The sequence below is a fragment of the Arvicola amphibius genome, chromosome 9 (assembly GCF_903992535.2).
Source record: "Arvicola amphibius chromosome 9, mArvAmp1.2, whole genome shotgun sequence".
Taxonomy (NCBI): Eukaryota; Metazoa; Chordata; class Mammalia; order Rodentia; family Cricetidae; genus Arvicola; species Arvicola amphibius.
In genome coordinates, this window is record NC_052055.2 from 54,895,647 (window position 1) to 54,909,562 (window position 13,916).

The following is a 13,916-nucleotide window of genomic DNA, read 5'->3' on the forward strand; positions in this document are numbered from 1 at the left end:
TGCCCTAAGCCTTTAAGGCTCAGGCCATACCTGAGTTATTCAGTTATCTTTCCAGTTCCTAAGGAAGTCATCATGCCATCCTATCACACCCACACCCATCGAAACAAACCTAATTTCCTCCCAGACCCATCCCCTAAGAGTGTACCAGGCTAGCCTCCTAAGAGCAATCAGCACTGCTGTGGGACTTGCACACTAAAAAAAAAGGGCAGTTATCTCCAGCAGAGATAAGCCTGCCATCTCCAACTCCAACATAAATCTGTGAACTCGGGGAGCTCTGTGAAAACAAGACTGTCTTCCACAACTGGAATTACGTGTCATGAGCGCCGGGCAGTCTTTCCAGGCACCCGGTACACACCTCATCCCACTAAACAAAAGACAAGACGGTTGCTTAGGATTAAGCATGGATTTATTTTAGTTTAGTTAAAACATACATTGTTTCATTGAAACCGGTGTAGCACTCCTTGCCAACAACCCGGGTGGGGGCATGTTAGCCTCTACAGTACAGTGGGGACATTTACACTATACACACAACCAAGGCTCTCGTGGTTTTCAATGTGACCACGGGACATGTTACCAGATAGGTACTGCATTTTGGAAATTTAGACCTCATTTAAAATTTAAGATTTGAACTCAAATTGAAGTCCGGTTTATTGCAAATACAATTTAAACAAGTATTTTTCAATTTCCATACTTATATACAATGTCAATTTCTAATATTGAATTCTCTGTACAAGTACTTTGGAGACTTATATATAATGTAAGTTCATCAAAATGCAGTTAAGAAACTTAGGGGAATATATATACATTTGAACTTAAAACCCAGTTCCAACAGTATATACAATTTATTTACAAATACATATGGACATTGTATTTACAGTTTATCATAAATATTGAAAAATAGGTTAGCTTTAATGGACTAATGCTGCTCTATAAATAACAGTACAGTCATAACTGAAATGTCCATGGAAGACGACAATGCAAAGTGAGGTGACGGGACAGTGGTTTTAATACTGAAGACTGCGCATGAACGGGGATTCAGTTTAGGAGCCTCGAGGCAGATAGATAAAATAGCCCCAAGCGTTGGAATTTGGCCTAAAAATTCATTTTGAACCTTAATTCACAAAAAGGTTTGCAAAGTTCACACTGATTGACTGTGAACAGGACTTTCTCCTCCATGTCTTTCTGGTTGCCATGACACCTTCTCATGGATGCTTGTTTCTCAACATCCCAGGCAGGTCTTAATCAGCAACTCTTTCCAGGACTTCAAGCACAATTGTGAATTCTTGGAACTCCGGGTGAGGTTCTGGATTTGGATGCCGTGAAAGCAGCACGGTAGAGTGTTTTCTCACTGCCTCTGCTTCTGGATGGTCCCCAGATTTCATCTTCGGGACAAAATGGACCATTGGTTTTAAATGCAGCACTATCGGATGTCTTCCGGTCTGCAAGGGTCTTTAACAGCAGACAAATCTTGCCTATGAATTTTAGCCACATATACAAGGCTGCGTAACAAGAACCATGTGTGCCACATTTCTGGCCCTTGCCTCCAACTGAAAATATTTAGTTCAAGAGATAAGCTCAAGAGCCAGATGGCCAACTGATGATTCCACTTGCTTCCCTCAACCACTTAATGGAATTATGTCTATTAGATCTTAGACATTATGCCTGATGAGCAAAGTACCACATTATTTAATATATTCAACATACACCGTTAACATACAATAAATGTTCTCTTAAAGCCAAGCTTCAAAGCAATGTTTTCACTTTGAACTGGAATTGAAATGGAAGGGAAGCATGCAGCTGGACCAGGAGCTAAGTACAACCAGGCTGTACTGTTTCCCCTACCTAATCATTTGTTCGATGTAAACAAATAATTCTGCATTGTTACAAGAACGAGATGACAACGCAGTGTGAGTTTGGAAAAAGCTTACTGCTGGGGAAACCCAGTGGTCTTTCTGAACTCGCGGCGTGCAGGCCTCAGTGCAGCCTGGGGGTCAGACCTCTACTGCAGACACAGCAGGAACACGAGCCACGTGTTGTCAAGTAAATCGCGCTTCCAGCAGATGAGCATTTGAAAGTTGTACTTCCTGCTGGAGAGTTCTGGCCTACTGCCATCAGACGCCATTTTCACCTCTTGGAAACAATGTTTTAAAGGGCAGGCCCAAAAGCTCGACTCAGATTGCTGACAATACAACTCTGGAGACAGACGCAACTGAATAAACCCTGTCTTACCCAATTGCACTATTTGGTACCTCAAAATCAGTTATTTCATTTCCAACAGAAATATCTGCACTGTTTATCAGCCTAATAGGCTGAAGACATAAACATTTTAGATTTAAAGAGCCAATTATCTGGAAGCAAAGAAAGCGATGAACAGTGTTCACCTGATTTGGTGCAGCAGCTACCAATTACCCTTAAAGTGAAATTTGAACAAACAAAACAAACTATGCTAATTCATGATATAATTTTTCTTAACATTTTCCCGAAAACGATTTTGGGTAAAAAAGTATTTGGCTTATAATGCCTACAAAAAAGGCAAATAATTTCATAATACTAATATTCATTTTTAAATATCAATGAAATTGTGTTACAGAGTTTATTGACAACTGGTTCTGGATAAAGTTCAAAAATGCAACTTCTTCAAAGTAAAATAGTGCTTCTGAGGTCTTTTAAAGTATTTTTTGGTACAAAAAATAAGTTTTTTCTCAATGCTTATTTCAATACTTTGCTGTAAATTAAGTGTTTTTCACATCGAATGGTTCCATTAGGCACATTCAAGTAAAATCATAAAATATCCAAGTTAAACAATGACACAGCCAAGCATGTGGCTTGATAAAAGTTAAAAGTTCGTCCATTCTCTGGAATGGAATAAATAGTCACTTCCCTTAACCCAAGACTCGTGGTTTTGCTGTTAATATCCATTCCTTAACACACAGATAAGTTTCTTTAAAAAAAATAAAAAAAAATAAAAACGAAATCAAAACAAAACAAAAATGTTCCACTTATTCTGCATCCAGAAGAACCAGCGAGGAATCTGCACTTCAAAAGGAAGTGAACCGAAAGCATCAGGTGAAATTTCTGAGCAAGTTGAGTGTTGACTCAACACTGGTGGCAGATGGACCGTTGAGTTTGAGCGGTGCCATTAGTGGCCACCTGTAGAGGCATTGTGTACCCAATCCAGAACAATCAAGGCCATGCTTCCGGTCATCACCACTATGCCACTGATGAAGAACAACAGGGCCTGCAGGAAGCGAAGCGGAGAAAACTCATCAGGGCGGATGCTGGAATCACGCCTGTTACAATACTCTCTTACCTGACTAAATAACAAACTGCTAATAGTTACTTAGAGCACAGAAGGCTTCTATATGCTGGTACAGCTATTCATGAACCTTTAATTCCTCACCCATGTCCCTATAATTAATAAATGTATAGATTTGTGGAGTTGGATGGTAATGAGTCTTTCTCTACCCACACCCAGCTCCCAAATAATGAGAGACTTATGAAAGTTTGATCTACAGCTTAGACTTGTTCCTAACAGCGCTTGTAACTTAAAGTAGCCCATTTATATGAATCTACCTTCTATCCCGTGGCATTACCACTCTTACACTTGACATCTTCCGTTTCCTCTACTCTTCCTTTCTCTCCCCGGAAATCCCGCCTATACCTCTTGGCTATTGGCTGTTCAGCTTTTTTAATCACCCCAATCATAGTGACACATCTTCACAGTGTAGACCTTCCCAAGTTAGACCTTGGTTTGCAGGTGTCTGTGCTCATTAGTTTGTCTCCCCAAGAAAAGTTCACCCCCATTTACTCCTAACCTCATTCTTAGACCACAATTAGTGGACAGACAGTAGGACTGATGGTCTCTTATTCCCAATACCCCCACAGGGCTGGCAATCTTTTATTCCTAAATCCCCCTGCTAGGATTCTGGTTCCAAAGAGCATGGCTTGTGCTTAGCATAGTTAACCCTTTGAAACAAGATGCTAGCAAACCTAAGCATGAATACAGCCGTGAACGCATTCAGAAGCCCCAGAGTCCTACTCAAGAACGGTCTCATTTAGGTAACACCCTCACCTTCCTTGATGTGCATATTGGTGCCCATCATACAGGGCAGAAGTAAGTATGTCAATTTGTCAATACCTTTACACCGCTCTTACTACCTTTCTGCAATTATGTTATCTAGCACAGATATTTCATTGCTAAAACTTCAGGAAGAGACTGAAAATAACTACTGATTTTTCCCGTCACCGCTCACTCACCCCAATCTTTTGCACAGATCTCATAGATTCTTTCTTCACCAACTTGATGTAGAAGGCAGAGGGAAGAATAAAAATCAGCATGGCAGCTGCCGACGCACCTGGAAAAGGACGTTTATCCTTTGAGAACTCAATGAGTCTAGTTTGAAGGCTCAATATCCGTAGGCATGGAAATCAGAACTTACCAATGAAACCAAAGATGTCCCTAATGGTGGGGACAAAGATGACAAGCAAGTTGGTAAAGGACAAGATAGCCACAGTAATGACACTGTGACGCCACCAACTGAACTCCTTTGCGGCACACAGCAGGTGAGTGATGGAACTCCGGATCTGGGAAAAACGTATCGCTTATTGTTTTAGCCGTCCTACTCTAATTAGTGCAAAGAATTCACAAGCAGTTTACAATGTATCAACGGCAGTTTTTTCTAGAACTGATGCCCCTCCCTCCTGTTTGCTGCCCGCGATGATCTGGAGCCCGCATTCCGTCACTACCCATCCCTGCAAACCACCCCCAATGTGGCCCTGCTGCAGTATCCCCTCCTTAAATCTCCACACCCAGGCTCGTCCTAGCTGTGCAGGAGCAGGTGGCTACCTACCGGGAAAATAACCACTGGCACAGTGAGGGTGACAGCCATCAACACAGCCAAACGGACAATCAGGAGGAGAATGTCAGTCCCCACGATTGAGGAGTAGGTGTGCAGCAATTCCGACTCGACTTGTCCTGTGGGGACACAGAGCAGAAAAAGCTCTCAGTGTGGCTTTCTCTGGGGATCAAGGAGGAGAGTGGACTTACAGTGAAATCTGCACTCACAAAATGACTACAAACTAAGGCTAATGAGATTAATCTGGAATTATGATTAATGCAATTAAAGTAACATTGAAGAAAATTTTTTCTGAATACTGAAATTTCGCCACATGACCTCCAGTAAGAACAGAAGCTAAGCACCTAATCCCACTCTGGCTTAGTGTGTGAGCACGCACGTGTGTGTTGTGTTAGTTACAGCTAACAGTAGGAGCACAGGCAGCGGGAGCGCAACAGAGGCAAGGACATCACAGAAACATCAGCAAATAGCTCACATCTGCTCCTGAATCTGGATCAGAAGGGGACTTCTTACAGGAAAGATATACACACGATATCAGCTCCATCCCAACAAACGAGCCTTTCTCTTCCTTAGATTAAGCATTACTTACCATAAAATGTCAGGTATCCAAAGAGAGCAGCAAGCAGATACATCAGAAACATGGCGAAGAAAGAAATCTTGGACACGTTCATCATCCTCCGCCGGCTGCGCCTGCACAAGCACAACAGAGCGCGTGCAGTGGTCAGCGAAACCAGCAAGTTACGAGCTACTGTTAGGACTGCCAATCAAAGTCAGAAAAGATCAAGTCCCTACCCTTTCAGCTCTTCATAGATGGGAAGAACAGCAGGATGGCAGACAAAGGAGAACGTCAGGATTGGCACCGCGTACACGGTCTGAAAGAGACATACCGCTGCATTTACACCCCATGGCATACCCTTGGAAGTCCCCAGCTGTGCTTCAGGGATTTACACCAAAGCCTGGAGAGCGTCACTGCTGCATAATTAGCCCCCATTCTTCAATTTTGTTTACCAAGTATGACCAAGACGACCTGAGACGCGCCACTTTGAGGCCAAGCGCCTAGTTCGCTTGTATTCCTAGTCACAGGAGAACTGGAGACTTCTGTCGAGTTTTCCTTTCTCCCCCCTAAAAAGCATCGACCATTCAGTCCCAATTTATCTTAAGAGGTGTTTTAAAATTCCTAATGGGAGGTTTCTTTTTCTCCTGTCGCTCCCTAAAAATTTCTTTCTAGAAAGCAGGATGTCAACTAGTTACCTGTGAGTTGAAGATAAAGTAACGTGGCGTGCAACAATCGGCGGCAGTGGCGTTGGATGTCACATTAGACGCCAGGAGGGCCAGCGCTGATGTGGCGTTCACAGTTTCATTGATCATCAAATCTTCAACAGGGCAGGGAATCTGAAACTTCTTGCAAATCACCTAAAAGAAACGTATTTTCGCATTCGTTAAGCACAGTTACTTGACAGAGCTTTTAAAAGGGTATTTTCTAAAAGGAGAAACTGTTACCTACCACAATCAGAAAGAACATCATACACAGCAAGGAGAGGCCACTGGTGTACCCCAAGTACCCTGGAGAGGTGGGAGAGAAGGGTTCCGGGTTAATCCAGCAGGGATGGAGAACAGACTGTAAGACACTAGGGCTAGCAATGGAGTGCTATGACCAGTTGGGGGCTCCACTGCTACGCTGTAAGCGTGTCACACTGCCATTCCCAGCACCAGGTGCTGGGAGCCTTCAAGCCTTCAGTCATTTCTGGTAGACAGCTAAGTAGCAACAACACCCTTTAGGAAGTGCTGGCTCGCCAGGCCAGCGGTGGTGGGGCACACCTTTTAAATCCCAGCACTCAGAAGGCCAGCCTGGTCTACAGAGCGAGTTTCAGGATAGGCTCTAAAGCTACAGAGAAACCCAGCCTTGAAGCAAAACCAAAAACAAAGCAGCAAAGTGTCTGGCTTACCTAGATTTCTCAGCAGCGACAATGGAAGGATAAGCACCAAGGACACCAACAGGACCAGGTAGTCACCATTCAGATACCACAGTCTGGGAGAGAAGAGAAAGGGCGAAAATCAACTGCACGGCTAACACTGGCGCGTGAAAGGGCAGTTTAACTGAGCATGCAGTCAGGTTAGAGGTGGGGGTGAAAAGCAGGAGCTTCTGCGCCATTCTTGGCTCTGGGAAGACTGCCAGCTGATTCATAACATAAAACACTTCTTAAAGCTTGATACTAGCATAGGGAACAAGGCTGCTCTGTGCAGCTGGCAAGCTTATCTGAGGAGAACCGTACACCGACATTACAGTTCTCGCCTGTAATTTCTATCCAAGGAGAGAAGGAACTATGGCAAGATCCTTCAGACGGTTGTCAGAAAGTACAGTCATTAAGCATTTCACTAAGGAAATTTCCACTTAGATTAAAATTCACAGGCAACCACTCTCCTTCCCCCAAACTAGTCTGAACCAAACCCCCACTCCATCAGAATATATTTCAGATTATCATAGTAACACCTAAACCCACCTTAATGCCAGAATAAACTATATTCAAAAGGCCATTTCTGAAACTAAATGTTCCCTAAGTTCTAGTAAGCAAGGCCCATTCTCGCCGGGCATGGTAGTGGCATGCACTTGCATGCTCTGCCCCAGAGGCAGAGGCAGGGGGACTATTTGAGGTTCAGGCCAGCTAGAATTAAACAGGAAGACCCTGTCTCAAAGTAAAGCCATTCCTTCTTTTTAAATTTTTATTTACTTATTTATTTTGGTTTTTTGAGACAGGGTTTCTCTGTAGCATTGGAGCCCATCCTGGAGCTAGCTCTTGTAGACCAGGCTGGCCTCAAACTCACAGAGATCCTCCTGCCTCTGCCTCCCGAGTGCCGGGGTTAAAGGCATGCACCACCACCGACAGGGGCCATTCCTTCTTAAAAGCACTATTTTTAAGTCCTAGCTCCTCACGGGCTCCACTCCACTCATGACAGTAACAAGAACACCACCTAAAAACACTGCTGAAAGATCAGCATGATGAACCAAGTCTTTAAGCGCAGTGGGAGCCGCCACGTGTCTCCATGCGAGTTGGGAAGCAGATGAGCCTGGCTGTTTACATTAGGGCCTGCTCCTCCCAGGGATGAGTAGCTGCTGGGAGACTTCACTTTCTACAGCACAGGCGGGCAGTTTCTGGTTTTCTTCATTTAACTATTTTAAGCATGACTGGTATTTTTTTTTGGGGGGGGGGCGACTTTCCGTCTTAAACAACTCTATAGCCAGCAACTGTAGCAAATGAAATATAAACAGAGATGAATTCGAGCACTAGAAAAGTTCCGCAGCCAGGTTTGTGTACTTGTTATTCTGAGTTAAGTGCACAAGTACACATCTGTTGCGGGGGGAGGGGAGGGGGAGCACTTCCCTGTCAGGAGTTAAGTACGGACAGGAATACTTGTGGAAGACTTACTGATGAACTGTTTTATTTATATCCAACTTTGACCAAAAAAATAAATAAATGAATGAAAAAAGCATCTGCGATTGTTTCTATGGAGTAACCTTACTTAGCACCTACCCATTTGTATCTTCAATGTTCATTAAAGCCTTGATCACCAAAGGTAACTCATATTTCACTATGAAGAGGTAGCTTGACATAGCTGGAGGAAAACAAAATTAAACCATTACAAGTGCAAAATGTGGCCTGTGACACCGAGGTCCTGTGTCACCACCTTGTGCTACTCAATGAAGCCTACCCAAAGTGCCCTTTCAAAACATACCTCCAATGTTCTGCATTGTAATCGATCCGGAGGCTGCGAGCTTCCCAGCCAGTCCAAACGCCTTATGCCCCAACTGTTCATATAGTAAAGACCCTGCACGGAAGAGCACAGAGGAATGAAGCCCTCTGAAAGCTCTACCCCACCCCAAATCAGAATAGGCAGAGATTACCGGGGGTGAGCTGGGGTGGACTAAGAATGCCACCTACCTCCTTCATTGGCAGTCTTCAAGAGGAGATGAACAGAATACAAGGAAAATATTGACACAAATGTCAAGAGAATTCTGAGAAAAGGAAAGGGCACATTGTTACAAACAAGCAGGGCTATCCACTTACCACCTCCCTTCTACAGCACCACCAGTGACGGTCCCTCTCTCGACCTTGACTGACACTACCGCAGCTATCAGGTGAGTTCCACAGTATTAAAAGCAATGTCCACACTGTGTCCAATGCAGGGAACTCTGCAAAGCCCCAAGTCCCAGGGAATAGAGACTAGACTTGTACTCTGGTTCTGGGACCATAATTATCTATACACCTGCCATGTGTTCCTAATAGTTTCATTTAAAACTTGCCATTAAACTTAGTCCACAAGGCTTTTACGCCATTCAATAGATGGGTAAAGGCCAAGACCTCAGGAACCAGACAGACTCTGAGAAGGGAGACGGCGGAAGTGGAACTAACATTTCGTCAGACACTATATTAAAAAAAAAAAAAAAAAAGAAACTACCAACAAATCTGAGAAGTGACATCTGGGAAGACACAAAAGTGTGGGCCCCACTACAGAGCTCTAGAACGAGCGAGCTCAGCGTCACCCTTCCACTTGGACTGGAAAGCCAAAGGGAGTGTGAGGAAGGAGGACAGGGTCTAACAACACTGCTTTCCTCGAGGGTATAGTTTTCTCAGCCAAGTTCCACTTTCCTTCTATGAAGGCAAACAACGCACTGATTAAAACAGGAAAAAAAAGCTAGCAAATATGCAAATGAGACAGCCACATAAATTTTGACCTTGTATGGGCAAACTGGAAACTATGTAAGGTGCTGGCCAAGGGGGAAAAGGCGTCAGCAGCGCGTAACACAGGATGTCGACTTCCATCCTAAGGTCAGAATGGCAGGACACCCGGGTTTGAGGTGACACTATTTGCTTGACCTCTCAGAAAAAGTCAATTTTAAAAAAAAATTATAACAAATTAGGTACTATGTCTTTCTAATGGGTTTCATGCCCCTCAAGGTCACTTTCAACCTCAAGATTAACTCTCCTTAAAAGGTCAACCTGTCATTTCAGCATGTGGCTTTTGGCCCATTTACCTTTACATACAATGTAAATATGGATGAACAAAAACTCACACAGTCTTGGTATCATTTAGCCATTTATTAAAATGGTTAATCAAATACAAATTAAGCTATTAAAGTAAAATTCCAAAAGTTCAAGGGTTACACGGTAAGTTTTCCTTTCAGTTATGAAACAGTTACCCATAACCACATTGGTAGCATTTCAAAGTTTCCAGTTCTCATGGCAAGAGCTAGAAAGGGTTTCAAACATGTGACTCTGATGCCAGTCATTCAGAGTCCCATCAAAAACTGAGATTTCGGAATGTTCTATACTAAAGGTCCTGGGGCTTCATTTTAGCAAGAAATGCCTCCAAGATCCTTACCCTAATGCTTTTAGTATCCAATGTCAGGCTTAACATTATTAATTAGTGTGGAATTTCATAAAGCTGAGCTTTTCTTCTCATAAACATTGGAGAAAATATATTGAGTGGAAGGTAGCGGTCAGCTAACCAAAACATAGCTGTTACGAAGGGAAGGGACATTTGTAGTGTGTGCGGTTCTGATGACGTTAGAGGGCCTTCTACGGAAACTGTCAACCACACATCTACAGGCGGTTTGGAACTTAAAACAGTAAAAACCATACACTCAACCTTGTACATGCTTCTGTCCTTGGAAAGAGCATTTCTTGCTCCCTGCTTTTCTGAGAGCACTGGGAATGGCACCCAGGAGTCGTGCATGCTAGCCAAGCACTCTACCACTGACTGGGACTTCTATAGCCCACGACTCTTCAATCACAATCTCCAAGGGTCAGTTACCCCAAAATGGGTTAAGAACCATTTTGCAACCTCTAACCAGAAATCCTAGAAACAGAGGACCAGCTAATTAACTTTTGAAGCAATTAGTAGGCTCATATTTAAAATATTCAGGCATCATACAGATCCGGAAAAACATCTTTTAAAAAATGGAATTTGCATTTTAGCATCCAGAAAACTATGACTCACATGTCCTAAAAAAAGCATGTTCTAGGCAAGGTAAATATCACCACACCTTTATCCACACCTTTTTTTCCTTATGTTTGAGGGTCACAGGTTTTAGGGGGAAACCGTGAACTTATGAAACCCAACTAGAGCCACTTCACTTACTGTAACCTTGGCTTCTGTTTTTAATCAAACAGAGTTAACTCTAAACTCACTGCTTCTCACTCGCCTCAGCCTCAGGGTCCAGCGCTACCCGACGTTCTATCTAACCTGCTTTCTTGATGTTGTATAGTATGTAGTAAGACAGTTTCGGATTTCTCTCTAAACGATTTCTAAATCAGCTATTTGCACTGCAAATTCTTTTCCGGAGCCAAAATATGTTTATGTTATTAACTGCCCTGCATGGCAGGCTCACTACTTACACATACTTACATAAAAAGAGCAATTCCAGTATTAGCCATGGCATAAGAAAGCCCAAGGATTCCACTGCCCACAATCGCATTGCTCAGATTAAATACTGACATTCCAAAGGAAGTAGTACCTGGATGCTACACAGAGGGAAACGATAACCAAACATATAACAATAATTAAAAGGAGAAAACCAGCTTTGGGCAAGTTAGATTTGAAATCTAAAACACTATTCTTTTACTCCATAAAGCCAGACACATAATAAACAGTATTTTCAACTTACAAAGTCAGTTTCATACTTCTTCTTCCCCAAATTGGATTCAAGTAAAAAGTTCTGGTTTTCAGGATCCACATCCACATAATGGCTGCAAAAATAAAATTAAAAAAAATGTAATTGTAACCCGACCGAGGGATACACAAAAGCGTGTTTTAATGTACAAAAAGTAAAACAGCCCTTCGGTTCTGCTACGGCACTTTTTAGTTAATGCCTAGGGAGTAAAGTCTTTCCGGAGATACCTTTGGTCATGCAGTAACAACCGGGTAATTTAGTAGGCTACTCTCTCCGGGGCTAAGAGCAAGAGTCTGGGGCCCCGGGCAAGTAAACTAGGGCCCCAGTGAGCGTTGTTAGCCTGTGACCGATGAGCAATCCTTCCAACCCCGAGGCGATGCGTGCTAGCACTTATTTATTTATCTATTATTTTTGCAAAGCGCACTTCTCCCACCTTTTCAGAGCAGCCTGCTTGGTGGGGTAGGAGTAGTTGAAGTCACTGTTGGAGCTGTAGCTGCTGCTGTCCTCATCCGGGGAGATGTTGAACCTTCCCATTTCGGTCTTCTTCATGCTGGTAGGAAGTGTGCGTCCGGCGCGGGGTTCCTTTTGTCCTTGGCGGCGCACTGGCCCTCGAGGCTGCAAGCCTGCGAAGGTAGAGGCGGTGTCAGGACTGCAGCGCCCGCCCGCCCCCGACCACGTGACGCCGCCGGGCGGCGCAGCGCGGCTGATTCATCCCCCGCCAGGCGAGTGGAAAAGTACCAGGCGAGCGAGGGGCGGGGGCGCGGCGAGGGGCGGAAAAGTACCGACGAAGGGGACCGCGAGAACAAAGATGCGCCCGCCGCGGCGCCCCCTCCAACCACCTCGGCGCCCAGCCCGGTGTCCCCACCGGCCGGAGCACGTTTACAAGAGACACGCCGAGCCCTCCAGCCGCCGTGGGTCCCCGGTCCCCGGCCCCTCCTCTACCCCAGGAGGAACTGATGCAATACCGAGGGGCGATTGTCAAACCCTCGCCGCTCGCCTCTTTCCCCCACGTCCGGATTGATTTCACGTTCGGGTCACTAGACCCGGCTTGCAGCAAAAGAGAGCGACCCGGCGCCCGCGCGGCTCCCCGCTTCCCCTAACGGGAGGCTGCGGCTGGCTGCCCGCCCGCTTGCCCACCCGCAGACCCCGCTCCCGCCGCCGCCCCTCCCCCGCCTCACCTCGGCGCTCTCCCTCCGGGCTGGCCCACCACACGGCAGCGTTTCCCGCAGGCTGTCTCGGTCACACCAAGATCGTAAAAAAAAAAAAAAAAAAAAAAAAAAAAAAAACGGGACGAAAATAACAGCGACAGATTCTCTAACGATCCCCGCAATCCAACAGGCTTTAGTGAGATTGACTTTAATTAAATTATGATCAGCTTTTTCTTCCTTTTCTTCTTTTTATTTTTTTTTAAAGCGGGGGAATGGCGGTCACGATCCTCCGGCGCGGGCGGCGGCGTGGCGCGGTGTGGAGCTGCCTCGCGAGCGCCGAGTTATAGCGGCGGGCGCCGCGTCAGTGGGCGGGGCTGGCGGCTGCTCTTTGTGTATCAACAGCACCTGGGCTCCGCCTCCAGGCCGCGTCCCTTTCCCTCCAGCGGCCTCCCGCCCAGATACCCCGCACCCCGCCTCGGGGGGGCCGGTCGCACCCTGCTTTCTTGCGGCTCCTCAAGCCCGTGCACCGCAGCCCCGTGGGTGGCTGTCCCCCGCTGCTGCCGTCAGGAGCCAGCTTCCAGAAAATTTCCCTCCCATCCCAGTCACCAACACTGCATTTCGGGGACACATCCTGCATATGTGTCCCCCATTCTAAACCCTTTCCAGCCGATGCCTTAAGATGCACGCGGAACTTGAGCCAGCGCTGCCACGCTACCCTGATGGTCGGATTGTATTCTCGATCTTTCCACCTAGATCTGCTTTCACGCTCCTCCCCAGAACTAGACTGATGATTAGGGCGGCTAGCAGTTCCGTTTCTGGATAGACTTTTGGTGTGCACGTGGAACAGCGTAGCTGGGGAGATTTATGTTTGACCAGAAAACCAGATCCCCTGAAAGGGGGTCGGGGCTGGGGGATCCATCTCTGCTGTGGCCGCCTAGGAGTGTCCCGGCCACCCCTTGGCGGACACTTCCTCCGGCCACCACCCCACCCCACGCTGAGAGCTGCTGTTAGCCACCTCCCCGGGCCTCCACCGAGAGCGCCCTTGTTGGAATGCAGGCCTGGAGCTTTCTCGGCTGCCCGGATCCCTCGCTGGGGCTGTGGTCTTGCAGAGTCGGGCGGCTCAGGGGACCCCTTACACCAGAATATTCGGTGCTGGCGGAAAAGCGAGGGTCCTTCCTTTTCTGTTGAACAAAGACCCTCGAGAAGAGAGAAATGCTAGTTGAATGAAGGAATAAACAAACG

General features: G+C 45.7%; 1 protein-coding gene across 2 annotated transcripts; it reads right to left on the reverse strand.

Moving 5' to 3' along the window:
- Positions 1-388: 388 nt before the first annotated feature.
- On the reverse strand, positions 389-12,999 carry Slc38a2 (solute carrier family 38 member 2). 2 transcript variants are annotated; one of them, XM_038342801.2, is made up of 16 exons: positions 12,705-12,999; positions 11,960-12,149; positions 11,521-11,602; positions 11,262-11,377; positions 8,795-8,868; positions 8,589-8,681; positions 8,387-8,468; positions 6,803-6,885; positions 6,361-6,419; positions 6,108-6,269; positions 5,649-5,728; positions 5,446-5,546; positions 4,851-4,975; positions 4,440-4,584; positions 4,258-4,355; positions 389-3,238 (listed from the first exon to the last, which is right to left on the reverse strand). In XM_038342801.2, the coding sequence occupies exons 2-16, from the start codon at positions 12,073-12,075 to the stop codon at positions 3,140-3,142; spliced, it is 1,515 nt and encodes a 504-aa protein (XP_038198729.1). In that variant the 5' UTR covers positions 12,076-12,149; positions 12,705-12,999; the 3' UTR covers positions 389-3,139. The 2 variants fall into 2 exon arrangements, with proteins under 2 accessions (XP_038198729.1, XP_038198730.1); XM_038342802.1 differs by lacking the exons at positions 11,262-11,377; positions 11,960-12,149; positions 12,705-12,999 and having other exon boundaries at positions 11,521-11,597.
- Between the last annotated feature and the right edge of the window lie 917 nt (positions 13,000-13,916).